The 27,125-nt window shown below is 35.1% G+C and overlaps 1 protein-coding gene and 2 non-coding genes across 5 annotated transcripts in view; 2 read left to right on the top strand and 1 right to left on the bottom strand.

Moving 5' to 3' along the window:
- LOC149786870 (uncharacterized) overlaps positions 1 to 12,143 on the bottom strand; it is a 65,151-nt gene extending 53,008 nt beyond the window's left edge. For 2 of the 3 annotated variants that reach the window (XM_089977376.1, XM_089977378.1), the window contains exons 1-5: positions 12,050 to 12,143; positions 8,741 to 8,817; positions 6,825 to 6,974; positions 2,223 to 2,314; positions 1,122 to 1,290 (exon numbers count right to left, since the gene is read on the bottom strand). In XM_089977376.1, the coding sequence (XP_089833502.1) occupies positions 1,122 to 1,290; positions 2,223 to 2,314; positions 6,825 to 6,974; positions 8,741 to 8,817; positions 12,050 to 12,059 (498 nt within the window). In that variant the 5' untranslated portion in view covers positions 12,060 to 12,143. The remainder of the gene's footprint in view (positions 1 to 1,121; positions 1,291 to 2,222; positions 2,315 to 6,824; positions 6,975 to 8,740; positions 8,818 to 12,049) is intronic. The other variant, XM_089977377.1, reaches the window with a different exon arrangement.
- A 294-nt stretch (positions 12,144 to 12,437) lies between these two features.
- Positions 12,438 to 12,661, top strand: LOC149786869 (small nucleolar RNA U3). Its single transcript, XR_016425297.1, has one exon. It is a non-coding gene; the product is annotated as a small nucleolar RNA U3 (small nucleolar RNA).
- Positions 12,662 to 20,020: 7,359 nt separating this feature from the next.
- LOC149786868 (small nucleolar RNA U3) lies at positions 20,021 to 20,243 on the top strand. Its single transcript, XR_016425296.1, has one exon. It is a non-coding gene; the product is annotated as a small nucleolar RNA U3 (small nucleolar RNA).
- The last annotated feature ends 6,882 nt before the right edge of the window (positions 20,244 to 27,125 follow it).

Raw genomic sequence — 27,125 nt, 5'->3', positions numbered from 1 at the left:
ATATATATATATATATATATATATATATATATATATATATATATCCACTGTTGTAAACATAGATGGTTTGGGAATTTAAGATGTTTGCCAGAAGGAAAAGCTGAAGGATATATATAGATTCTTCAAAATTATGTAGGATATATATAATGTGCCTAGTTTAAATGGAAAATTTTGATTCTGTTCAGATGCCTCTGTCCAGCAGAGTACTCAAGTAAAATTCAGAAACGTTCTAAGCTTGAGTCCAAACCAAACCATGAATTGTGCCATTGGATATTACAGCAAACTTTATCTACCTGCTGTTTTTCCTTCTGACGAGAAGGTCGTTTTTGATAATTATAAATAATACATTGTTATAAATAATTATAATAATTATAAATAAATAAATATTTCCCAATTTTTTTTACATATTTTGGCAAATATTTTAAAGGAAATCTTTGTCTCATAAGAAGCCCACTATTTTTGTAAAGACATTTCATTATACTGGCATCTGGTCCTGTCATGTAAGAAATACTGTTGTAACAAGGTTGGGACAGGAAAACAAGCAAAAAATCTGAAAGTACCCTCTGTTTAGGTGAATGCAGGAACAAATCAGATTTAAAATGAATGCTTCCAGTAGAAAGGCATAATAAACAAAAGCAACAAAATTGTAAAATTTGTTTAACTTACCATTTAAGAGTCTGAAATTATATTTTAGAAATATCTGTATCAAAATGAAAATTAAAAAAGATAATAAAAGCAAAATTATACCATGAAGTACTTTACAAATGTCATGCATTACCTATTTACAATTGACTTATTTGTGTAAATTACATGCAAAATTAATACTAAGAACAACACATTTAAGTGTCTACTCCCACCCACCCAACCAACGATTGCTTGAAGATGTAAAATATATCTGAAGAACCCTTTTGCATGTCATTAAAGGTTACTAGTGGAGGCAGTAGCTCAAGTGGCTCACTGGTTAGCATGCCAAAATTGCCATTCAAAAGGGTGCAGGTTCAAATCCTACCATCAGATCATCCCAGGCAGGCAGTCTACTCTGGTGTGTTCTTAGGCAAGGCAAAAATGAATGTGCCTATCCATTGCTAGCAGAGTGAGATTACATAACAATATGATCTTACATGGGCATCCACCAACTGTAGTCTCTTAATTGCGATGTTAAGTTGTCTCTGTTTGGCCTCGTACTCTTCATGTAACTTTTTCAAAGCAGCACTTTTTTCCTCCCACGGTGTTGAGTATACTCGTACCAGCCGCACCATCTCATTCACGGGATTATTCAGGTCACTTACGCTGCAAAGTTAATTTCTGGTCATTTATAAGCAAACTATGATGGAATATCTTGATGCATGGCTTTGTAAAATTCTTTCTTTCAAAGTATTAACAACATGTGGAAGCTAAGATACTGCTCCCTTCTACTTTCAAATACTGCTAGGTCACAGGATTTTTTTTTAACAATGAAAATAGTACTATTAACTGTATTCTTAGAGCTCTTTTCCACTGAATGAGTCAAATAAATCTTTACATGTTTATTATTCCCATGCCTTTTAAAACTGATTCCATGAATATTATAATACCTCTATATGTGCACTCATTTTATGTGAGAGTGCATTCCATATTATACTTACATATACATGTACTATCAATTCAGGATTTATTTATGTCACAAAAATTAATCATTTCTTTTTTCCCATTGAAAGCAAATTAAAAAAATATGAATATAAAAAAATCTACTGTTTAATCTGTTATTTGTTTTATCACATTTTATTATCAATAATGTAATTAAGGTGACAAATATTGAGAAAAAAAATTAAAATTTCAACTCAATCTTAAGTATAAAAATGTCCATATTTACTATAAAAAACATTTCTGTACAAACAAAATTAAAGAACAAAAATTTAACAAGAATATTTTATGGATTTATGGTGAACAAAAAAATAGAATATATGAAAAATTCCACATAATGAAGTAATTACCATATATATACTTGATTATCAATCAGGTCCAACTGTAAACAATATAATGGTAGAACCCAATCTGCTTTTGCAAGAAGCATCAACAGATCAGGGCTTATTTTGTGCGTTATACTGATTACTCCTAATAAATTACATAGACCCAGCTCTGTTAGCACATTATGTAACAGCAGATCTGGGTTGTATGCAGTCTGTAGATGGATCTGACCTACAAGCAAGTATATGCATTATGAGATGATTGCATTGTCTCACCTTCTAAACAGTTTTCCTGAGATTGTGGCAAGCTTTATCAACATTGTGGGAGGAAGACTGTGCCTGAGGAGTTCATCTTTCATCTCCAGTAACTGAAATTTAATAATGAAGCTATGTACTGGATTTAACAGCAAAAAAAAGATTCGTTAGAGATAATCTAAAATGTATTCTAACATGGACCTATTTAATCTCCCTTACACAAAGAGAAAAAGAGTCATTTGTCTTCAACATCAGATGCCGTTTATGGAAGCACATGCCAACAGCAGTAATGGCCTGTGTGACACAACAGAGCAAAATTATCACAAAGAATAGTTGATTGAGTCCCTCCTGTGTAGTATTACCAGGTCAAATTAGTGCAACCAATGTGATAAAGCCAACTTTTGTTTATTTTTCTGTTTTTCTTTTAATATTGAACTCACACATTTGTACTATTAAATTATTACAACCAGCAACATTAAAAACGTAATTATCCACTGAAATAGAAAATCTAATTTCAATTCATCATTTTGTTTCTTAAATATGCAATGATTGACTGACAGATGGCAGCACACTCCTGGATCTTGATGATCTATCAATTGGTATGGACATTATATTCTTTGTAACTGACAAAGAATGGGCATACAATTTCATTTTTGCTACTATTATTATATTATCTGTATCTCGTGGCCAGAATGATACTGTCTGACTCTGTCTCATGGTAATTTTGATCAGGTTCATTTAGAAGATTTTGTTTTGTTTATTGCTTGTGCAGGTATCATGGTGACTTAGTGGTTAGCATGCCTGACATGCTACCAAAAGGTACAGGTATCATGGTGACTTAGTGGTTAGCATGCCAGGCCAGACATGCTACCAAAAGGTGCAGGTATCATGGTGACTTAGTGGTTAGCATGCCTGACATGCTACCAAAAGGTACAGGTATCATGGTGACTTAGTGGTTAGCATGCCTGACATGTTACCAAAAGGTGCAGGTATCATGGTGACTTAGTGGTTAGCATGCCAGGCCAGACATGCTACCAAAAGGTGCAGGTATCATGGTGACTTAGTGGTTAGCATGCCAGACCAGACATGCTACCAAAAGGTGCAGGTTTCATGGTGATTTGATGGTTAGCATGACAGATGTGCTACCGGAAGTTGCAGGTTAAAAAAATCATACCATCAGATTAGCTCAGGTCAGCTACCATGGTTTGTCCCTAGGTAAGGCACTTTACTCCACAATGCCTCAATATGATGTACTTTGCTGTGTTACTGTTCAGTAACACACTAAAGCAAACACTGTTGCTTGTGTTGGATGCATATTTTCAATTATCTTGTTTGTTATTTGAATATTTGCATCCATCAGTCACATCAATTGAGGGCTTTACATGTGTGTGCCTTAGATTTGAACTTTATTATTCAATTTTAATATTATATATTATTACAGTGTGAAGCCGCTATAACAGCTCCATTATAACACAAATCTGGATATAACACAGTCTTGACATGGCTCCTGAAATGTTATACGCAATTCTCGTACATGAAAAAATATTCTTTTCTTCTTAAAAGTATGAAAAATAAGGTTCAAAACGTTTATTCAGGGATTTTGTTTTCCTTTTTGGCAACAAAATGTACCATCTGGCAATTTCTTTTTTTGCAACAACATCGTTGGCTTTTTAAACTTGTGCATGCAATCTTGGGTTTGGAATGGAGAAATTCAAACGCGCCAAACTTGGATATAAAATGCACTGGACTCTATCTTTTGTTACATAAGCAAATCCTTTACTCATATTGACAAACCATTTTAACAGTGCATTGTTATATCATAATTCACTTATGCTGACAGGTCTGAGTATTGTATACTGTAAAAACACCCAAAAAGTCATGCTACCAGACTAGCTAAAATTGACCAACCTTGAAGGCAAGAACAGGAATGACTACAAATGACCAAATGGTGGCTATATTTTTTAAATGTACCCAGAAAATATAGTTTTGCAGAAACTTAAAAGAAAATTGATGACCTTTAAAGCACCGATCATTCTGTATACATACAAAACAAATGAAAAATAAACTCAGTCTCAATCAATGTTCTACAATTATTTGTTGTTGCCACCAGAATAACAAATGGGCATATGTTTGGTCCTCCAAAGTTATTCTAGCTATGACTTCAATAACACGTGCACCTTTCATCAAAGAAAGCCAACTAAAATCGTCAATAAAAATAAAGCACCTTTCAATAAAGGAATTCAGCATCAAGCTTAAAGAAATGCAACTGAATCTGATGGATTGTTCCATTTTCCAAAGTGAAAGGAAGACATTTATTGTGCTGTGAAAGTTTCCCCTTCGTAGGAAAAATGTTTATGCTAATGACTGCTACCAATGGTTGCATAAATGCAAATTAAATTTCCAATCTATTGAAATATTAGATATCTGGCTGTTAAGATACTTTTTAATTTCTTCACATATTTTCATTTCCCTATGAATGGCCTAATCCACTGGGTAGCCTCAACAAGATAATAGGTGTTTCCAGCTGACCAAAGTCTAGGCCAGTTTAAGTACATGTCCATGTAGTGTATAGCCATGTGCTACTGGCAACAATATCACTGTAAATTGTTTAGTGACACTATTTGTTGACAATGGGACATAGATCAGATGAGGACAATCATTTTTTTACATATGTGTTATTTGTGTTTTCTAATGGGATGTGACTGATATATGAATTTTATAACATGTGATCTACACTCAAATTCATGGATTTTTCACATGCATGTACTACACAAATGTAACTTGTCAATATACAAATGTATTTCAGACTAGTTTTGTCTTCATTTAATCAAAAGCATGTACTTTTGCATCCAGTTTTATTCCCCTCCACCCTATCTCCCACAATCTTTTTTGGGTACATGCATCATTTTCTTCAGCTAAATGACTTGGGTGGTTATAACATGGTTTGGTCTATAATATGGTCAGGTTTTATGTACCCACAACCAACATGCTATAGCAGCATTACACTGTATTATTATTATTATTATTATTATTATTATTATTATTATTATTATTATTTTAAACCAATAGATGCTTGAAAAAAGAAGTGATCTGTATTATTTCATGGACTTTATAAATTATATATCTAATAAGCAGGGTTTACAAATTTCTCCTGGCAATAACCTGATAATATTTAGTGTAAATAAGCATCATATTCACTGGACACTGACAAAATTCATTAAATATTACACTGAAACAATGTTATTAACTGCAATAAATCAGAAAATATTGATATATTCCATTATTATATGTCATGGAAAATGTGTCATTTTCCATTCTATATTTCCTGCTGATTCAGGTTTAGTCATACACTTTCATGATTTTTGTTTCTTTCCTAAAACTATATCTTTTAAAATCCTTTCAAAAACTACAGTGTACTAAGTTTTCATCTAAAATATTTGATGCAACACATTATTTTTATCAAAGGCAGATTAAGACCTTGAAAATAAATAATTCTTAATTAAGATCTGGAGAATACATCCCATTTAAATAGCTAGCTCCTCATAACATAACCAGATTCTAAATAAAACTTAATTTGTTGTTTGTATTCTTTTCTCTTTCATCATTATGGTCAAGGCTACAAATATGTTGCTTAAAAAATCTTTCATGAGCTAATACATTACCACACAGATATATTTTACATGGTGTAAGAGTAAAAAGCCTGGGGCATTGCGTAGTGTGATGGCCAGCTGTCACAATGAAATATTAAAGAGCCTAGGGCAATCACATGGTGTGAGGTCCTGATGAGGAAACACATTATCTCATGAAGATATATTACATTGTGTGAGGGCATGATGTAACACTAGAACAGTAAAGAACCTGGAGCAATCACATGGTATGAGGGCCAGGTGTAACACTGAAATAGTAAATAGCCTAGGGCAATCACATGGTGTGAGGGCCAGGTGTAACACTGAAACAGTAAAGAGCCTAGGGGAATCACATGGTGTAAGGGACACATTTAACACAGTAAAGAGCCTGGAGCAATCCTAAGTATTGAATTAGATACAAAATATTTATAAGTTAGAGATTATGAAACATGCTCTCTTCTTTTACTGGAGAGTATCTGAATAATCACTGAACAATATGGAAAAAATAAATATCAGAATAAATGCATCAACATGTCAAATAGTAATTGGTCATTTCAGTTATCTGTTGGAGATGTACAGCCAACATGGTCAATGCAAAAGCTTCACTAATTATTATGAGCATGAGATTGTATTTTATCACATAATTGCAAAGACTTTGGATTATATAAAATTGCTGTATTTTGACATTACTATGTGCTATATCACAGTATTACATTCAATTACCAAACATACTTGCCTATAAGTTCGGTGAAAGTGCAAATACATAGCCCTTGATCTGCCACCACATAATATACCAGTAGAAATGGGGATGATATTGTTGGTTCTACAGATAACACCTAACAAATGGCACAGACCCAGATCAGCTAGCACATTATGCAATGGCAGATTTGAGTCTGTACAGTCTGCCAGTTAGTTCAGTTTATAAGTCAGTATATACAGTTCATAAGACACAGTGTTATAACAATAAAGGATGTGAATAATTTATCAAACATATTACCTCTTCTAGGGCTGTATGAACAAGGGCAATAGAATTCACCACACCATCACACAAGATGTCAAACTTATTGGGTTCTCCTTTCTTAATCCCAGCATCTGGCTCGTCATCGGACTCCGAACTACTCTCATCACTCGTATCCTCTGTCTGCTGCTGTATAATCAATTTTTTTATAATTGCAAATGATGCATTGGTAAAATTGAATTTGCAATGGTACAACCAACATTCCTTAAATCCTCAAAAACAAGACTGGAATCCCCTAAGTCTGGTATCCCCAATGCATGGTAGAAAACTGGTATATGCAAAGACTGATTTTACCCTCTGAATAGCTTTCATATTTTAATTTACTAAGTCATACATAACTACAACTATAAATTGCAAAATCTTGTCAAAAATATTAGAAAAATTGAATGTTATTTATAGCAGCTATCTGCAAACCAAGTACAATGTATTACAGAAAAATACTAATATATCAACAAGCTTTATTCCATTCTTCTTCTGGAGGTTGTCTATATACTATTTTTCTTGCACACTTTCTGTATGTTGATTTATCTTGTCAATATGTCTTATCAATAGGAAATGAGGACAAGAGAAATTTACAGTGGAATAAACTGCTGAAATTCTTTTAAACTGCTATTACTAATAATACTTAGACCAATGTTCTGTTTGGTGAAATGCTGACCTGGGGCATTTGTAATCAGTATTAATTGGTAATTAAAAATTTATTCTGATAAATGTAATTAAAGTTTAATTAATTACAGTTAAAAAAAATACCCTCTACCTTAGCCTTTGTGCTTACCTGTAGCATTAAATTTTCATTGAAAACATACATAGAGCCTAAACTGGGATTTTAAATTTATCATTAAAAAGAAGCAGCATTTGAGCGGCATGTTGAAGCAACAAGCACGCTGAACTGGACGTTTGCTTATGTGTTTTGTATTTAAAATGTAAAACACTTCCAGTGGTATGCATGTAGGTATTATTCTGAAAAAAGTAATTCACAAACTGAGCTATAGTTTTCATTTCTTAGAGAAATGTTATCAAAATGCAGGACAAATAAATGTATTATATTTTTAAAGGGCATTGTAATTGAATAATTAGGCAAAAAGTGAGTAATTGTAATTAATGTTTTAGTAATTTAACATATTAAGTATTGATGTTAATGATCTTTTTAAAAGCAAGACATAACTTTCAAATTATGTACAGTATTACTCCCGTTATAAGACCAAGGGAGACCAGCATGATAAATTATGTACAGTATTACTCCCATTATAAGACCAAGGGGACCAGCATGACAAATTATGTACAGTATTACTCCCATTATAAGACCAAGGGGACCAGCATGATATATGATGTACAGTATTACTCCCATTATAAGACCAAGGGGACCAGCATGACAAATTATGTACAGTATTACTCCCATTATAAGACCAAGGGGACCAGCATGACAAATTATGTACAGTATTACTCCCATTATAAGACCAAGGGGACCAGCATGACAAATTATGTACAGTATTACTCCCATTATAAGACCAAGGGGACCAGCATGACAAATTATGTACAGTATTACTCCCATTATAAGACCAAGGGGACCAGCATGACCAATTATGTACAGTGTTACTCCCATTATAAGACCATGGGGACCAGCATGATATATGATGTACAGTATTACTCCCATTATAAGACCATGGGGACCAGCATGATAAATGATATATAGTATTACTCCCATTATAAGACCAAGGGGACCAGCATGATAAATTTCTTAAATAAGTAGGGGTGGGTTAAGTATGCATCAAAGATATCATAATTAAATAGATGTAAAAACTTTTTAAAATGTTGTTGGTATGTGTGTGGATGTTGGGAGATTATCATGCAGCATATATTTATCAATCAAATAAAAATTAAAAGTCAAATAGTACTTCTTTTTTCTGTTCCTCCTCAGCTTCTTCCCCTTCATCATCCTCTTCAGTCAGAGCCTCAAGATTTTTTGGACGTCCTGAATGTAAAGAATTTTTTATATTTACATGCCTATATTTGATATTTTAAAGTAATTCAATCCAGGGGCAATAGACTTATTTGATACCTGAGTGGCTCCTTCAGAGGCATAAATGGGGTGGGGGGTGGGAATTATTATTAAGAATGAAGTCACCATTTTTTCTTCTTCATGCATATAACAATTGCCATCCCAAAGTGTCTCTATCTGGATGCTTTTGTTTATTTTTATAGGTTTTAAATGCACTGTTAACACATTACTGGCTATGTCATGCTGGAGGAATGGGACAAAATGCCTTTCTTAGGGATGACGTGTGGAGGTACTAAACTTTGTGTTAAATAGTTTAAGGATAGATGATATAAGTCTCATTGATAGAAAACATATCTGACAGAATATCCCCACTGTATTTGCATTCACAGAGATAAATACTACTCATGAAAGCAAAATCTGAGTTCCTCCTTCAATAATTGTTTTGACAGTTATATCTGGAGGTTCAATGAATGTTAATGGCACAAAGGTATGATGACATTTTATTCAGTGAGACAACAATCACTCTCTTTGATGCATTTCAAAAATATCAGTCAGCACTACTGATTTCTGACTAATTATGGCAGTGGTATTAAGTTTGTTTGATTTGAAATATGTACAAATTGATTGATGTTGAATAAAGATCTGCTATATATGTTGTGCTGTCTTCATTTTTCTCAGACAATGATGCAGATTGGTTAAATGAATTTATGTAGACTTTTCATACTTTCATAATGCTTTATTTTTTTTCTACTTACGATAATCACAACCCACTTTTCAAACAGAAATGAGCAGTATCTGATCTTGTTATCCCCAGCTATTATAATGCAGTCAGATTGATAAAATAAACTCAGGTAAAATGAATTCCATACTGATCTACTTTTTGACGAATACATTTAGTACAGTCAGTTATACATCCTCCCATAAAAAATGGTGATTTGCCTCTAGTATATACCCCAACAACAAATTTCTAAGTAGCTCTGTGGCTTTCTTAAAAATTGTCAAATGGAGAAATTAGCTGATTTATAGTTATATTGACAGATTGACACTACTATGGTGAATATAAGCAACATAGGGCATGCTTACATGTCAATTCAGATGGCATGAATGTACCTAAACAATGCCTTTTTTGAGAAACAAACTCTTCATTTGCATAGCTGATACACTTTACTTACTATTTTAACTACTATTTAATTATAAAACACCCTGCTCAGTGCAGGTTAACCATTTAATACTGTGGTGCACAATGCAATTGTTTACATGGACCAGAATCAACCAAATTGGAACTAAGCAGGCCACACTTTGAAAATGTAGTGTCTATAATAAAAGCACACCTACACATGCATTAGGTAAGGACAAAGACTGTGGGCCATATAAAATGTGTTGGCAGGCCACATGCTGTATGTTGTGCACTCCTGACTTAATGCCTGACTTTTATGGAAGAAATTTCATTGGGGTTGGCAGGTTGGAAATGGTGTTCCTACCAGATGACCAGTAATTAAAGGAGACCATAAGGACATGTATTAGTTTTTCACCTAATCCGAGAACAATATATAAGGAAACTGGAAATTCCCTACCTACCTCATGAACTATAACCTATTCTCTGTTGGTTTGCAAATTACGTTCTTAATGAAATGTAAAATCACAAATTGGATATGTTGAATGAACCACTGAATGTATCATATATATTTTGGAAATCCAACTGCTCCTCAATTTCATCAATAACATAAGAAAATATGGTCTTCTGTTTTTTGAAATTAATGCGAGAAAGCATTGGTGTCATTTATTTATACACAAAAGCAATATTTCTATACAAATCTGAGGTCAAAGAAGAATTTATAATTTGTACCATGGCATTCTACAAAAATCTTTAAAAAATTTATTAAGCATTATATATATATATATATATATATATATATATATATATATATATATATATATATACACGTGTGTGTGTGATTCAATTTGACACTTAAAAATTGAAAATCTAAGTTAACTGACAACATCTTTTGTTTCTATCTATCATTAAATTAAAAAAAATCAATATATTAGAAGTTTATGTTTATTTTGGTACTTGGTACTGACAATAGCAAACAGGTTCTATTCTCAAACTGAAAAATTACAGGAAAAAATCTCACCCCATCCCACCCTCAGAAATCTGAACACAGAGAATGGGGAGTCTGAATATAGAAGGAATTTAATGAAGAAATCAAAGCAAGACTTAAAAAAATAATGTACAAATGTCATACATTAGGTTCAACTATGAATGCAGTTTTGCAGAAATCAGCACAAATCCCACAATCAAATGTTCTAGGATGTACCTGGGGAAAATATTAAATCTTAATTTAAAATAGTAAAGGTAGGAACAAATTTTCCAAAGGAACACTGTTATAGCTAACTTAAATCTATGACCTAGGTAATCGCTACTTTGTTTACAGCCTTAAGATAAATTCAACCCTGATATGTAATTAGATCTCATGGGATCTGCAGTTCTGTGCAGTTACCAATACCAGTGTGATATACAGACCCTTATCCAATACATCATAAATTAGCCCTAAAACCTGTATGGTTAAAAATCAAAAGACCAAATTTACATGATTTACAGGCAAATGAAAAGTAACAATTAAATTCATCACACTGAATTTTGTTGAAAGTTTCTCCCTCTTTATCATCAATAAATAATGTACTTTCATTATGGTTTCTCCACCCCCTTGCAGAGCTGCCTAAAGTGTCTGGACTGAGATAATATCTAGAGGGTGGCAGTTCCCTGGTCAGGGACCAGCAGAAAGCTTTGGTGGGATGTCAGTGGGGGAGAGGTTCACCCAAATCCAAGTATATGTCAAGTCACAGTCAGTCTAACTTTCGGGATCCTATAACAAAAATATGAAAAATTACCCGAGAGAATTCGAAAAACACAAAATCATTTGGGAGAATATATACTACATTTTGTAAGAATACGTGAGAATCTTCAGGATACGGGTATGTGCGTGATCTCTGTATATAAAAAATGCATCTGTGTTACAGTCCAATACGTAGGACCTGGCATATAAATACCCCATCCACCCCCACCCCCCATCAACCCCGACGCTGAATCCATTAACGAGGGACACTTTCCAGGTATAAAGGGTCAGATATCTACTTTGTAAATGTGCCAATCAGGTATGAAGAGCAAATAGAATAGTTTTCTAATTTCTTTGTGCATACAAACCCCTCTCCATGGCTGTTTATCACTCTATGTTTTAAATAAAGTGAAGTGGTTGTCCCGACATTCCCATTATAACAGCCATTTATAAACTGTCAATGTTGCTAGTCACGTGATACAGATTGAACGCCAGGTATAAGAGTTATTTCCCCTAAAATAATAAGGCATTAAATATTATAATCAGGCGTTGTTAATATTCAATATAAATGTAAAACTAGCTTAAAAATAAGAGAGCATAAATGTTAGACATAAAAGATTAAACCAAAAATTGGTAAAAGATATCAGAAAATAAACAAGATAAAATAGAACAATAAACATTTCTATCAATGTTCCGAAACACCTTGAAAAATCAGGAAATTATTTGATATAGTCTGGTGAAACTCATTAAATCGTTAAGATCATACTCTTAGGGATCATTTCTATAGTATGATGCGCCAGGTCGTCGGGTAAAACTGACGAGAGCGAAAACCATGAGGAGGAGATATAGCGTCCCCTTCTGAGCGTGAAGCGGGTAAGAACCAGTACACCCAGCCGGGGGGTGTCAAGTTCTTACTATTGATGACCGTTCCTCTGCTCCCTAAGTGGAGAGTTGGAGGAAGGGGACGCATTCTGAGTGGTTTTCATCTATACAAACAAACCAAAATTAATATATGATTATAAAGCGGGAATTCCAAAGACGCGGCCAGCGTATTGTGACCGAAAAACAATTGGTGTCATAAGATGACGAGAGATAACCAAAGGTAGTGCAGGACATGGGCCAGCGAAAATGTCCTCAGGGTGGTTGGAGTTTGAGACCCCTGGTGTAAAAAGTGTGGCTACTAAAGTAGATAACTTCATTACTAGTAATAACTGAATATAACAAACTGGGAAATTTCTACAATTCATAATATGCAATACATTTATTGATGAAAGTGCTTTAAGCGGCCCATTTCTTCGTCCTTCAGAAACATTCTAATGTAACAAAAACCCCTTGCAACATTAAATTACATACATGAACTATTCATTTTACAGTATTCATTCCATTTATGCCGTTCTTTATTTGCGTAAACATCCATATAAGTCACTTCAGATAAACCCAAGCAACCTAACCTTGATGATGGTTAACAAACCTTCTGATAAACTGGTAACTAGTGAGTACGTATTAGTGCAGTTGTAATTTGTGGTAATGTTTATATTGGCAATGAGTGTCATCGAAAAGGAGAAAACCGCTGAGAACTTCCTCAAGCTTTGCACGTCCTAGAATAAATATAACTAAATTTAACTAAACAAATATAATAGAAAATGTATAACTCTTGATCAACAGGACAGAAAAGTAAAGAGAAAAAAATCTCTTTTCTATTACCCACTCTCTAAGTATTATACAACCTGATCAACACATAACAAGCTCTAACATCTAGGCTGTCATTATTACATTTACAACGGGTAATTAACAAATGATTAGGAAAGTTCAGATCAGGGTCAGCTAATGCATACAACATTGTTACAGAAGCTATTCAGCTTATTGTATATTCAAAGAAATTTAGGATTCTACTCGATTTTTCCGTGACTAACAGCTCTCTGCCCGTTGGATAGTTTTATAGTTTTGCCCTTCCTCTGGGTTTATCGTTGAAAATCATTCCAGACGATCAAAAGTGCAAATATAGGATATCTGCTTCCAGTACTACACGACTTCTTTGATCTATGCCTAATTATGCAAGTAATAAGTACAAAACGGACTTCATTCTTTTATGGTTATATGACAAGAGAAATCATTATTGATATAGCTGATACAGATGGAGTAAAGAAGCGCACGTGATCAACAATGAGTATACAGATATATAGGCAGAAAAAGAGACGTATATGCACACGCAATGTATATTTATCTTGTTTCTGATGCACGTATGAATATTTAGAAGTATCAGTTAAACTGTTTCCTCTTCTAGAGACTTGCACGTTTGACAACCTGGCGTTCCATTATGCAGTTAGTAAATGTACCTAAATGATCTTCACGGTATGATTATATATGGTGTTACAAATTTGCGAATAGACAAATTTTATACTACAGTTCATTTAAATCAATATATAAAATATTTTTTTTTTATCTTATCATAATTGTCAGTCCAACTGTTAGGAACAATAAGGCTTCCAACAGAAAACGATATTTTAGGGACAAAACTGTAATCCTAACAAATCTTGGTGAAAATAAATCCATATTTGTAATCTCTTGCTGCATGCACACTCATCCAAAACACCTGTTTACCACTCTTTTTTCTTTGAACTGAAACAGTGTGGTTGCACAGTCTTTCCTTTCTGCTGCTTTCAATTAAGGTTGCTTTGCGCCTGTCGGCATGCAAGTCCGTTTAAAATCACTCTTAGTCTTCATTGCCTCCTTCCGCCTTCCAGCTGGTTGTTATGCCAAATCTATGCCCATTTGTCTATATTGCGTCGTCGCTCCTTATCCTAACACCGAACAATGCAGTGGTTACATACCCTGATCCAATAATTGTGCATCTTCGCCAACCAAGGTTCTGATATGATAACCCTATCTGCATAATTTATCATATCGGAACCTTGTCTAGCGTATATGATAGCAGTGAGTTTTAAATTTTCCTATCGGTCAGTTTGTTTTAATGTACTTGTTTACCAAAACATTACCAATGAAGATGACTCATGTTGACCGCATGATTTTTATGATCTTTATTTGGTTTTCGCGTCGCCGTTACTTCACGACACCAGCATGCTGATCCGGTTAGTCTTTTCAGGGCCCTAATTTTCGCCTAGAGAGGGCGTTCTTGGGTGAGAACGAAAGTCCTATTTGATGATTGTGTTGTGTTTGCCATATTTGTTTAAAGTGGGGTAGGGGCGGTACATGTACTGCTATGTTTTGCATGTGGGTGACATAAGGTGTGTAAGCTATAGATGTATATTTTCTTTACTGGGTGCCATGTTATGTGTGCTATACTATGCGTGAATTGTAGATAAGTATGATTCACTTGGGTTCCAAGGTGGGGGATGGGGTGGGTTATTTCCCATGTTTCGGGTTTGGGCACTGCTCTTTCTTCTTCTTTTTGGTAGAGTATTTGGGATGGCAATTTCCTTTTGCTTTATTCCTAAGATGGACTTTAGACTCATCTTTTTACTTGGTGTTGTCTTTCCCGATGTTCATTCTGTTTTCGTTATTAGTTGTCATCTCCCATTTTCTTCCCTTGTGGGGTTCTTTTTTGTCTCCCCAATATCTTCGTTATTCTCTGCCCTGGTGGTCTCTAGACTTGTGATTTATCCGTATTGATCTTCGTTATTTATGTTCTTTGTCGCCTTGTTTGCCTCTTTTTCCAGCGTTATTGTTATCTGTGTTTCCTTCTCGTTACTGTTCATTTTTTGTATTATTCATCTTATTAATATTTAATAGGCTTTTCTTAATTTTCTTGATATTTTTCTTCTTGTAGTTATCCCTGAGTACCAAAAGTTGGGGGTCATTATGTCTTATCTTTGTGTTTTTATTGTGTTTCCTTTTCTTGATAGCTAATTTAATTTTCATTATTTTCATTATTATTATTATTATTATTATATCCATTACCCTGTTCGCTTGACCTTCAGTATATCTCTTCGATATAGCGAATCTTGGAGGGTGGTGGTCTTAGTTATTATTAAGAACTATTTCTCAACGTGGCGGTACTAGTACTAGTCCCCTCTCGCTCGGGTCTGATTTATTTATACGTTTTCATCTTTATCGTTTTTTATTTCTGCATTGTGGCCATTTTGGGTCTATATTGACTGCTCGATGAACTATAATTAGGGTTATTATGTTTAAAGTGTGGGTTCTATTTGTTTATCTAATTTATATTCCCCCGTTGCTTGACCTTCCTTCTGTCTCTTTGACATTGCGAATCTTAGGTTCATTAGGTTAAGTAAAAATGGGAGAGCAATGTATTTTTGACATAGCGATTCTTACGGTTATTAAATTGGGGTGGGTCTATATATTGTTATTAAGAATTAGTTCTCATCTCGTGGCGGTACTAATATTACCAGTCCGGGGCCGGATCAGGTCAAGTGTTGGGGGAAGTGGCAAAATTTCAAAAGGGTACTGATTTTCCTCCAAAAGACATCAAAGCCAAAGTCTTTCAATTTGTGGCAATGGAACGTACGCGGACTAGAAGCCAACGCCGACTAAATAAATATTAAACTGCTAGAATCTACGAAACTGCCAGATATAAAATGTCTTCATGAAACAAACCCGAACGGCATTACAAGGGTCCGTAATATTATAGGATACGATACAAAATATCTAAAACATCGCTTCCTCACCGCTAAGAGCCATGCGACCTGGAAATTGAAGCAATTAAAATCCACACACAGAATCTCACTGTAGTCATCTTCACCATATATGAAAGAACTGATGTATACAATTCTACAATGGAAGACGTAACTAAAATAACAAATAATCTTGACGAATGTGTAATAATATGCGGGAATTTCAAAGCCCACAAAGAACTATAGAGAAGTATAAAAACTGACTAAAGAGGCATATCGAAAAATGGCCTAAACATACAGCATGGTCATCATAAATAGCGCGGCTCCAACACCAGTATCGATCATATTACAGGTTAAACTCAGATACAGACCTGTCACTTTGTGCACCCAAAATAGCATAAATAAACGATTGCAAGTCGATGATACTGATACTAAGGGAGCGACCACTTTTCCATAAAAGTACAACACAAAGCCAACACCACTACCACCTCCTATCGATACGTCACTCCCGTCAAGGTGGGCTGCGAACAAGCAAACTGGAAACAGCTTAGGGAAACAATCGGCATCAGACTAATATACAATCAGGACACCGACATCCTTAATGACAACCTAATCGAAACCCTAGTCATATTAGCAAAAGCTGCAATACCCCAAATAAAAGGATCAATTGACAAACCATCCATGCTGTGGTTTAATAAAGAATGTCAAGTAACGACTAAATATTTATAATAAAAAAAAGCCCAAAGAACTAAAAATGCCGTTGACTTCACAACTGACAAAGAAGAAAACGCAGCTAAAACCATAATTCAAGTAGCAAACACAAAATCCCAGAGAGAGAGAGAGAGACAGACCACTGCTCAAAATTGTATTTCAACACTAACTCGACGGGGTGGGTATGGCAACGCAATAAATAAATGAGAGGAAAAACGAGTCGACTACCCCGAAGATACTTGGAAATAATAACAAAACTAAAGTAGTCCAATCAGTGTTGTATTAAGAGTAACTGGCGCCCGGGTCGACGATCAAGGCCAAAAGGAGATTCTGGCCCCTAAATAACTTTGGCGCATATGGTTTTGGCACTGCAAGATATCTGGCACCCGTCCCCCCCCCCCCCATTTGTAAGCTACTGAATCTAGAACGAGTATCAACGATAAAATTAAATACGTCTTTAAAAGGCACAAAAAAATGAATAAGGCATTTACAATGGTATTTACTTGTCTGGGAACACTAGCAGTCCATTGAACCTACGATTTGTAAAAGCCGAATGGTCCAAGGCCTTAAACGGCAATGCCTTCTCCTACATTCCCTGAAGAAGTTATACTAGGCCACGAGATACAGAAAAATGTACCCAACAACCTCGTAATAGTGTTATGAAATAATTTTCGTCATAACTTAAGAAAAGGCGTCACTCCTAACGGTGCAGATGCGTCTACATCTTGGGGAAAATGGCGATGAGAGGTACGTAATCGCTGTAAGGAAAAACAGAGTCCTCTGATTCTCGATGAACGAATGTTATTTAAATAATTGATATATTTAGAGATACATCTATAAAACTTTATATTTTAAAATACATGAAATACATATAAAATTACACTTTTCCTTCGAGCTTACCAACTTCATACATTTGTATAATTTCTGCCTTTTAGAATACAATACAGCTAATTAGATCTCGACTAAATTCATGATAGCCAAAGAGTATACAATTCAATAGCTGTGATATAATGCAACAATCGTTTTGAATAAATGTATTTTCCTAAATTTAACATAGAATACTAATTTGGAATAGGTTACTGAAACATCATTCTTTTATTACTTCAAAAGTCTTTTATTTCCAAATTAAATCTAAACATGAAGTTTGTAGCGAATTCGTCATTTCCGATGGTATATACCATAAACACAAACGAATATAAATTCTTTGAAACGATTAAACATTCCATTACATTATAATATAAAATAGAAAGAACTCACAAAAATGTTACACAAATATCAAGACTAGATTGAAATTTGTCGTGAAAATGTCAACATTAAAAAGTCCTTATACTTTAAAGAAGTTTACGAACACAGACGATTCTTACTTGTAAGAAAAGAAAGAGTCCTCTAATTCTCGATAGAGGAATTGATTTTGCGCAAGCTTGCTCTGAATTTATACGCAGTACTTCTGTACGTCCATTTCGAATCAGAACAAGGCTCTCGTCCTTTCCCACGGGAAACGCGTGAATCATCTAGCGTGCTAATCCAGTAGGAAATTAGAAATTTACCTGTTCAGCAGCTTCCCACCAAGTCTAAAATTTGCTGACCTTTGGATACTAGAGAAATGTATTTTATGGGGTTTTGCACTTGCTTGTAAAAGCAAAATCTTTATTAAAATAGTATACAGTAGTAGTACAGAAATAGATCAAATTAATCTCAATATATTTTAGTGGGAAATTACTTTCAATATAATTTAATGAAAAATTACTTTTAATACAATTTATAGAAAACTTCAATCTTAATACTTTTACTCAAAAATTCTGACCTAATATAGTAATTGACCTTAATAAGAAAATCTGGGACACAGACAAAATCCCGAAAAGTTCGAAAAATAAGAGACTTTCTTAGGTATGTTACTCAGTGAAGTGCAAATCGCGACCAACATCAAAGAACTCATAAAACGGTACAATCGAGATGTCAACTTGTTCCGCAACCTTGGAGGGGCTAACTTTTGGGCCATCTCCCTCCTCATGAAACTGTTAAGAGTCAAACTTAACTATCACATTTAGTTAAATGCTAGACGAAACTTCATTTTGGCCACAAACATCCAAAGTTCACCCTGAATCACTTGGGCCTTTATCCAACACAACAGTGCCATCTTCCGGCAACTCACCTCCCGCACCAAGTCCAGACATGTCAAATCGTAAACATGTGATGCATACAGAAATGGTCGTGTAGTTTCTCCTGTTTCCCAGTAAATAAACAGTTCACGGTGCGCACAAAGAGATCCCCGAAATGGGTGCTCTTTAAGGCACATTAATTAAGGGTAAAATCTTGTTAAGTGCTGGCTCTATCCCCCATGGTTAAACGACCGCACACGTTAATGATGCAAGCTCATTCAGGGAGCGATTCGCGCAGCCTTCCTACAATCCTTGGTATCCGACGAATAAAAAAAAAAGCACACCCAATATGATAACTCAGGCCAGATATAAACGTAAACAAATATGGCAATTCCATTTCTTTTAAAATTGAACTCGATGAAAAGTTGATCCCTTCCCACATCCTAATTCCGGGAAATGAAAAAGTTGACACCGAGGCGAAAAGCAACCTCAACGAACTCGTTCTCAAAAACTTTGCCTACAGCGTCACAGAAATAAATAACACCGTCCGCCCTTCTGATCAATAACGCAGCCATTTATATACTATCAGTACTACTAATCACCTGCTATAGATTAAATGCTAGTTATCCCGATATAATAAAATATGACGTCTAACCATGCTATCTTTAATTTGTTAAGAGTTAAGTCCCTTACGTTCACCATGAAACAATTGTCATTCGTAATATTTGCTCATTATCGTTACCATTTCAAAGGCAAGTGCAGAAACATGATGTGTTTAACTTTACAAATGTCGTTATCAACAATGAATTTTTGGAAAATGACGATTTATTAGAGTATGTGTAAAACAACACGAAATAAATTGATAACTCTATTTTTGAAACACCTTGAAAAATCAGGAAATTATTTGATATAGTCTGGTGAAAATCATTAAATTGTTAAGATCATACTCTTAGGGATCATTTCTATAGTATGATGCGCCAGGTCGTCGGGTAAAACTGACGAGAGCGAAAACCATGAGGAGGAGATATAGCGTCCCCTTCTGAGCGTGAAGCGGGTAAGAACCAGTACACCCAGCCGGGGGTGTCAAGTTCTTACTATTGATGACCGTTCCTCTGCTCCCTAAGTGGAGAGTTGGAGGAAGGGGACGCATTCTGAGTGGTTTTCCTCTATACAAACAAACGAAAATTAATAAATGATAGTAAAGCAGGAATTCCAAAGATGCGGCCAGCGTATTGTGACCGAAAAACAATTGGTGTCACAAGATGTCGAGAGATAACCAAGGTAGTGCAGGACATGGGCCAGCGAAAATGTCCTCAGGGTGGTTGGAGTTTGAGACCCCTGGTGGAAAAAGTGTGGCTACTAAAGTAGATAACTTCCATTACTAGTAATAACTGAATATAACAAACTGGGAAACTTCTACAATTTATAATATGCAATACATTTATTGATGAAAGTGCTTTAAGCGGCCCATTTCTTCGTCTTTCAGAAACATTCTAATGTAACAAAAACCCCTTACAACATTAAATTACATACATGAACTATTCATTTTACAGTATTCATTCCATTTATGCCGTTCTTCATTTGCGTAAACATCCATATAAGTCACTTCAGATAAACCCAAGCGACCTAACCTTGATGATGGTTAACAAACCTTCTGATAAACTGGTAACTAGTGAGTACGTATTAGTGCAGTTGTAATTTGTGGTAATGTTTATATTGGCAATGAGTGTCATCGAAAAGGAGAAAACCGCTGAGAACTTCCTCAAGCTTTGCACGTGCTAGAATAAATATAACTAAATTTAACTAAACAAATGTAATAGAAAATGTATAACTCTTGATCAACAGGACAGAAAAGTAAAGAGAAAAAAATCTTTTTTCTATTACCCACTCTCTAAGTATTATACAACCTGATCAACACTTAACAAGCTGTAACATCTAGGCTGTCATTATTACATTTACAACGGGTAATTAATGAATGACTAGGAAAGTTCAGATCAGGGTCAGCTAATGCATACAACATTGTTACAGAAGCTATTCAGCTTATTGTATATTCAAAGAAATTTAGGATTCTACTCGATTTTTCCGTGACTAACAGCTCTCTGCCCGTTGGATAGTTTTATAGTTTTGCCCTTCCTCTGGGTTTATCGTTGAAAATCATTCCAGATGATCAAAAGTGCAAATATAGGATATCTGCTTCCAGTACTACACGACTTCTTTGATCTATGCCTAATTATGCAAGTGATAAGTACAAAACGGACTTCATTCTTTTATGATTATATGACAAGAGAAATCGTTATTGATATAGCTGATACAGATGGAGTAAAGAAACGCATGTGATCAACAATGAGTATTCAGATATATAGGCAGAAAAAGAGACGTATATGCACACGCAATGTATATTTATCTTGTTTCTGATGCACGTATGAATATTTAGAAGTATCGATTAAACTGTTTCCTCTTCTAGAGACTTGCACGTTTGACAACCTGGCGTTCCATTATGCAGTTAGTAAATGTACCTAAATGATCTTCACGGTATGATTATATATGGTGTTACAAATTTGCGAATAGACAAATTTTGTACTAGAGTTCATTTAAATCGATATATGAAATATTTTTTTTTTTATCTTATCATAATTGTCAGTCCAACTGTTAGGAACAATAAGGCTTCCAACAGAAAACGATATTTTAGGGACAAAACTGTAATCTTAACAAATCTTGGTGAAAATAAATCCATATTTGTAATCTCTTGCTGCATGCACACTCATCCAAAACACCTGTTTACCACTCTTTTTCTTTGAACTGAAACAGTGTGGTTGCATAGTCTTTCCCTTCTGCTGCTTTCAATTAAGGTTGCTTTGCGCCTGTCGGCATGCAAGTCCGTTTAAAATCACTCTTAGTCTTCATTGCCTCCTTCCGCCTTCCAGCTGGTTGTTATGCCAAATCTATGCCCATTCGTCTATATTGCGTCGTCACTCCTTATCCTAACATCGAACAATGCAGTGGTTACATGCCCTGATCCAATAACTGAGCATCTTCGCTAACCAAGGTTCTGATATGATAACCCTATCTGCATAATTTATCATATCGGAACCTTGTCTAGCGTATATGATAGCAGTGAGTTTTAAATTTTCCTATCGGTCAGTTTGTTTTAATGTACTTGTTTACCAAAACATTACCAATGAAGATGACTCATGTTGACCGCATGATTTTTATGATCTTTATTTGGTTTTCGCGTCGCCGTTACTTCACGACACCAGCATGCTGATCCGGTTAGTCTTTTCAGGGCCCTAATTTTCGCCTAGAGAGGGCGTTCTTGGGTGAGAACGAAAGTCCTATTTGATGATTGTGTTGTGTTTGCCATATTTGTTTAAAGTGGGGTAGGGGCGGTACATGTACTGCTATGTTTTGCATGTGGGTGACATAAGGTGTGTAAGCTATAGATGTATATTTTCTTTCCTGGGTGCCATGTTATGTGTGCTATACTATGCGTGAATTGTAGATAAGTATGATTCACTTGGGTTCCAAGGTGGGGGATGGGTAGATTATTTCCCATGTATGGGGTTTGGGCATTGCACTTTTTTCTTCTTTTGGGTAGAGTATTTGGGATGGCAATTTCCTTTTGCTTTATTCCTAAGATAGACTTTAGACTCATCTTTTTACTTGGTGTTGTCTTTCCCGATGTTCATTCTGTTTTCGTTATTAGTTGTCATCTCCCATCTTCTTCCCTTGTGGGGTTCATTTTTGTCTCCCCAATAGCTTCGTTATTCTCTTCCCTGGTGGCCTCTAGACTTGTGATTTATCCGTATTGATCTTCGTTATTTATGTTCTTTGTCGCCTTGTTTGCCTCTTTTTCCAGCGTTATTGTTATCTGTGTTTCCTTCTCGTTACTGTTCATTTGTATTATTCATCTTATTAATTTTTAATAGGCTTTTCTTAATTTTCTTGATATTTTTCTTCTTGTAGTTATCCCTGAGTACCAAAAGTTGGGGGGTCATTATGTCTTATCTTTGTGTTTTTATTGTGTTTCCTTTTTTTTGATAGCTAATTTAATTTTCATTATTTTCATTATTATTATTATTATTATTATTATTATTATATCCATTACCCTGTTCGCTTGATCTTCAGTATATCTCTTCGATATAGAGAATCTTGGAGGGTGGTGGTCTTAGTTATTATTAAGAACTATTTCTCAACGTGGCGGTACTAGTACTAGTCCCCTCTCGCTCGGGTCTGATTTATTTATACGTTTTCATCTTTATCGTTTTTTATTTCTGCATTGTGGCCATTTTGGGTCTATATTGACTGCTCGATGAACTATAATTTGGGTTATTATGTTTAAAGTGTGGGTTCTATTTGTTTATCTAATTTATATTCCCCCCGTTTCTTGACCTTCGTTCTGTCTCTTTGACATTGCGAATCTTAGGTTCATTAGGTTAAGTAAAAATGGGAGAGGTCTGTATTTTTGACATAGCGATTCTTACGGTTATTAAATTGGGGTGGCTCTATATATTGTTATTAAGAATTAGTTCTCATCTCGTGGCGGTACTAATATTACCAGTCCGGGGCCGGATCAGGTCAAGTGTTGGGGGAAGTGGCAAAATTTCAAAAGGGTACTGATTTTCCTCCAAAAGACATCAAAGCCAAAGTCTTTCAATTTGTGGCAATGGAACGTGCGCGGACTAGAAGCCAACGCCGACTAAATAAATATTAAACTGCTAGAATCTACGAAACTGCCAGATATAAAATGTCTTCATGAAACAAACCCGAACGGCATTACAAGGGTCCGTAATATTATAGGATATGATACAAAATATCTAAAACATGGCTTCCTCACCGCTAAGAGCCATGCGACCTGGAAATTGAAGCAATTAAAATCCACACACAGAATCTCACTGTAGTCATCTTCACCATATATGAAAGAACTGATGTATACAATTCTACAATGGAAGACGTAACTAAAATAACAAATAATCTCGACGAATGTGTAATAATATGCGGGAATTTCAAAACCCACAAAGAACTATAGAGAAGTATAAAGCTGACTAAAGAGGCATGACTATCGAAAAATGGCCTAAACATACAGCATGGTCATCATAAATAGCGCGGCTCCAACACCAGTATCGACCATATTACAGGTTAAACTCAGATACAGACCTGTCACTTTGTGCACCCAAAATAGCATAAATAAACGATTGCAAGTCGATGATACTGATACTAAGGGAGCGACCACTTTTCCATAAAAGTACAACACAAAGCCACCACCACTACCACCTTCTATCGATACGTCACTCCCGTCAAGGTGGGCTGCGAACAAGCAAACTGGAAACAGCTTAGGGGAAACAATCGGCATCAGACTAATATACAATCAGGACACCGACATCCTTAATGACAACCTAATCGAAACCTTAGTTATATTAGCAAAAGCTGCAATACCCCAAATAAAAGGGTCAATTGACAAACCATCCATGCTGTGGTTTAATAAAGAATGTCATGTAACGACTAAATATTTATATAAAAAATAAGCCCAAAGAACTAAAAATGCCGTTGACTTCACAACTGACAAAGAAGAAAACGCAGCTTAAACCATAATTCAAGTAGCAAACACAAAATCCCAGAGAGAGAGAGAGAGAGAGAGACAGACCACTGCTCAAAATTGTATTTCAACACTAACTCGACGGGGTGGGTATGGCAACGCAATAAATAAATGAGAGGAAAAACGAGTCGACTACCCCGAAGATACTTGGAAATAATAACAAAACTAAAGTAGTCCAATCAGTGTTGTATTAAGAGTAACTGGCGCCCGGGTCGACGATCAAGGCCAAAAGGAGATTCTGGCCCCTAAATAACTTTGGCGCATATGGTTTTGGCACTGCAAGATATCTGGCACCCGTCCCCCCCCCCCCTCATTTGTAAGCTACTGAATCTAGAACGAGTATCAACGATAAAATTAAATACGTCTTTAAAAGCCACAAAAAAATGAATAAGGCATTTACAATGGTATTTACTTGTCTGGGAACACTAGCAGTCCATTGAACCTACGATTTGTAAAAGCCGAATGGTCCAAGGCCTTAAACGGCAATGCCTTCTCCTACATTCCCTGAAGAAGTTATACTAGGCCACGAGATACAGAAAAATGTACCCAACAACCTCGTAATAGTGTTATGAAATAATTTTCGTCATAACTTAAGAAAAGGCGTCACTCCTAACGGTGCAGATGCGTCTACATCTTGGGGAAAATGGCGATGAGAGGTACGTAATCGCTGTAAGGAAAAACAGAGTCCTCTGATTCTCGATGAACGAATGTTATTTAAATAATTGATATATTTAGAGATACATCTATAAAACTTTATATTTTAAAATACATGAAATACATATAAAATTACACTTTTCCTTCGAGCTTACCAACTTCATACATTTGTATAATTTCTGCCTTTTAGAATACAATACAGCTAATTAGATCTCGACTAAATTCATGATAGCCAAAGAGTATACAATTCAATAGCTGTGATATAATGCAACAATCGTTTTGAATAAATGTATTTTCCTAAATTTAACATAGAATACTAATTTGGAATAGGTTACTGAAACATCATTCTTTTATTACTTCAAAAGTCTTTTATTTCCAAATTAAATCTAAACATGAAGTTTGTAACGAATTCGTCATTTCCGATGGTATATACCATAAACACAAACGAATATAAATTCTTTGAAACGATTAAACATTCCATTACATTATAATATAAAATAGAAAGAACTCACAAAAATGTTACACAAATATCAAGACTAGATTGAAATTTGTCGTGAAAATGTCAACATTAAAAAGTCCTTATACTTTAAAGAAGTTTACGAACACAGACGATTCTTACTTGTAAGAAAAGAAAGAGTCCTCTAATTCTCGATAGAGGAATTGATTTTGCGCAAGCTTGCTCTGAATTTATACGCAGTACTTCTGTACGTCCATTTCGAATCAGAACAAGGCTCTCGTCCTTTCCCACGGGAAACGCGTGAATCATCTAGCGTGCTAATCCATTAGGAAATTAGAAATTTACCTGTTCAGCAGCTTCCCACCAAGTCTAAAATTTGCTGACCTTTGGATACTAGAGAAATGTATTTTATGGGGTTTTGCACTTGCTTGTAAAAGCAAAATCTTTATTAAAATAGTATACAGTAGTAGTACAGAAATAGATCAAATTAATCTCAATATATTTTAGTGGGAAATTACTTTCAATATAATTTAATGAAAAATTACTTTTAATACAATTTATAGAAAACTTCAATCTTAATACTTTTACTCAAAAATTCTGACCTAATATAGTAATTGACCTTAATAAGAAAATCTGGGACACAGACAAAATCCCGAAAAGTTCGAAAAATAAGAGACTTTCTTAGGTATGTTACTCAGTGAAGTGCAAATCGCGACCAACATCAAAGAACTCATAAAACGGTACAATCGAGATGTCAACTTGTTTCGCAACCTTGGAGGGGCTAACTTTTGGGCCATCTCCCTCCTCATGAAACTGTTAAGAGTCAAACTTAACTATCACATTTAGTTAAATGCTAGACGAAACTTCATTTTGGCCACAAACATCCAAAGTTCACCCTGAATCACTTGGGCCTTTATCCAACACAACAGTGCCATCTTCCGGCAACTCACCTCCCGCACCAAGTCCAGACATGTCAAATCGTAAACATGTGATGCATACAGAAATGGTCGTGTAGTTTCTCCTGTTTCCCAGTAAATAAACAGTTCAAAGTGCGCACAAAGAGATCCCCGAAATGGGTGCTCTTTAAGGCACATTAATTAAGGGTAAAATCTTGTTAAGTGCTGGCTCTATCCCACATGGTTAAACGACCGCACACGTTAATGATGCAAGCTCATTCAGGGAGCGATTCGCGCAGCCTTCCTACAATCCTTGGTATCCGACGAATAAAAAAAAAAGCACACCCAATATGATAACTCAGGCCAGATATAAACGTAAACAAATATGGCAATTCCATTTCTTTTAAAATTGAACTCGATGAAAAGTTGATCCCTTCCCACA

This window comes from Sinohyriopsis cumingii, chromosome 12 (assembly GCF_028554795.1).
Source record: "Sinohyriopsis cumingii isolate HCF-2022 chromosome 12, ASM2855479v2, whole genome shotgun sequence".
Classification (NCBI taxonomy): Eukaryota; Metazoa; Mollusca; class Bivalvia; order Unionida; family Unionidae; genus Sinohyriopsis; species Sinohyriopsis cumingii.
Note: the sequence above shows the minus strand (reverse complement) of the source record. Positions and strands in the feature narration are given on the sequence as shown.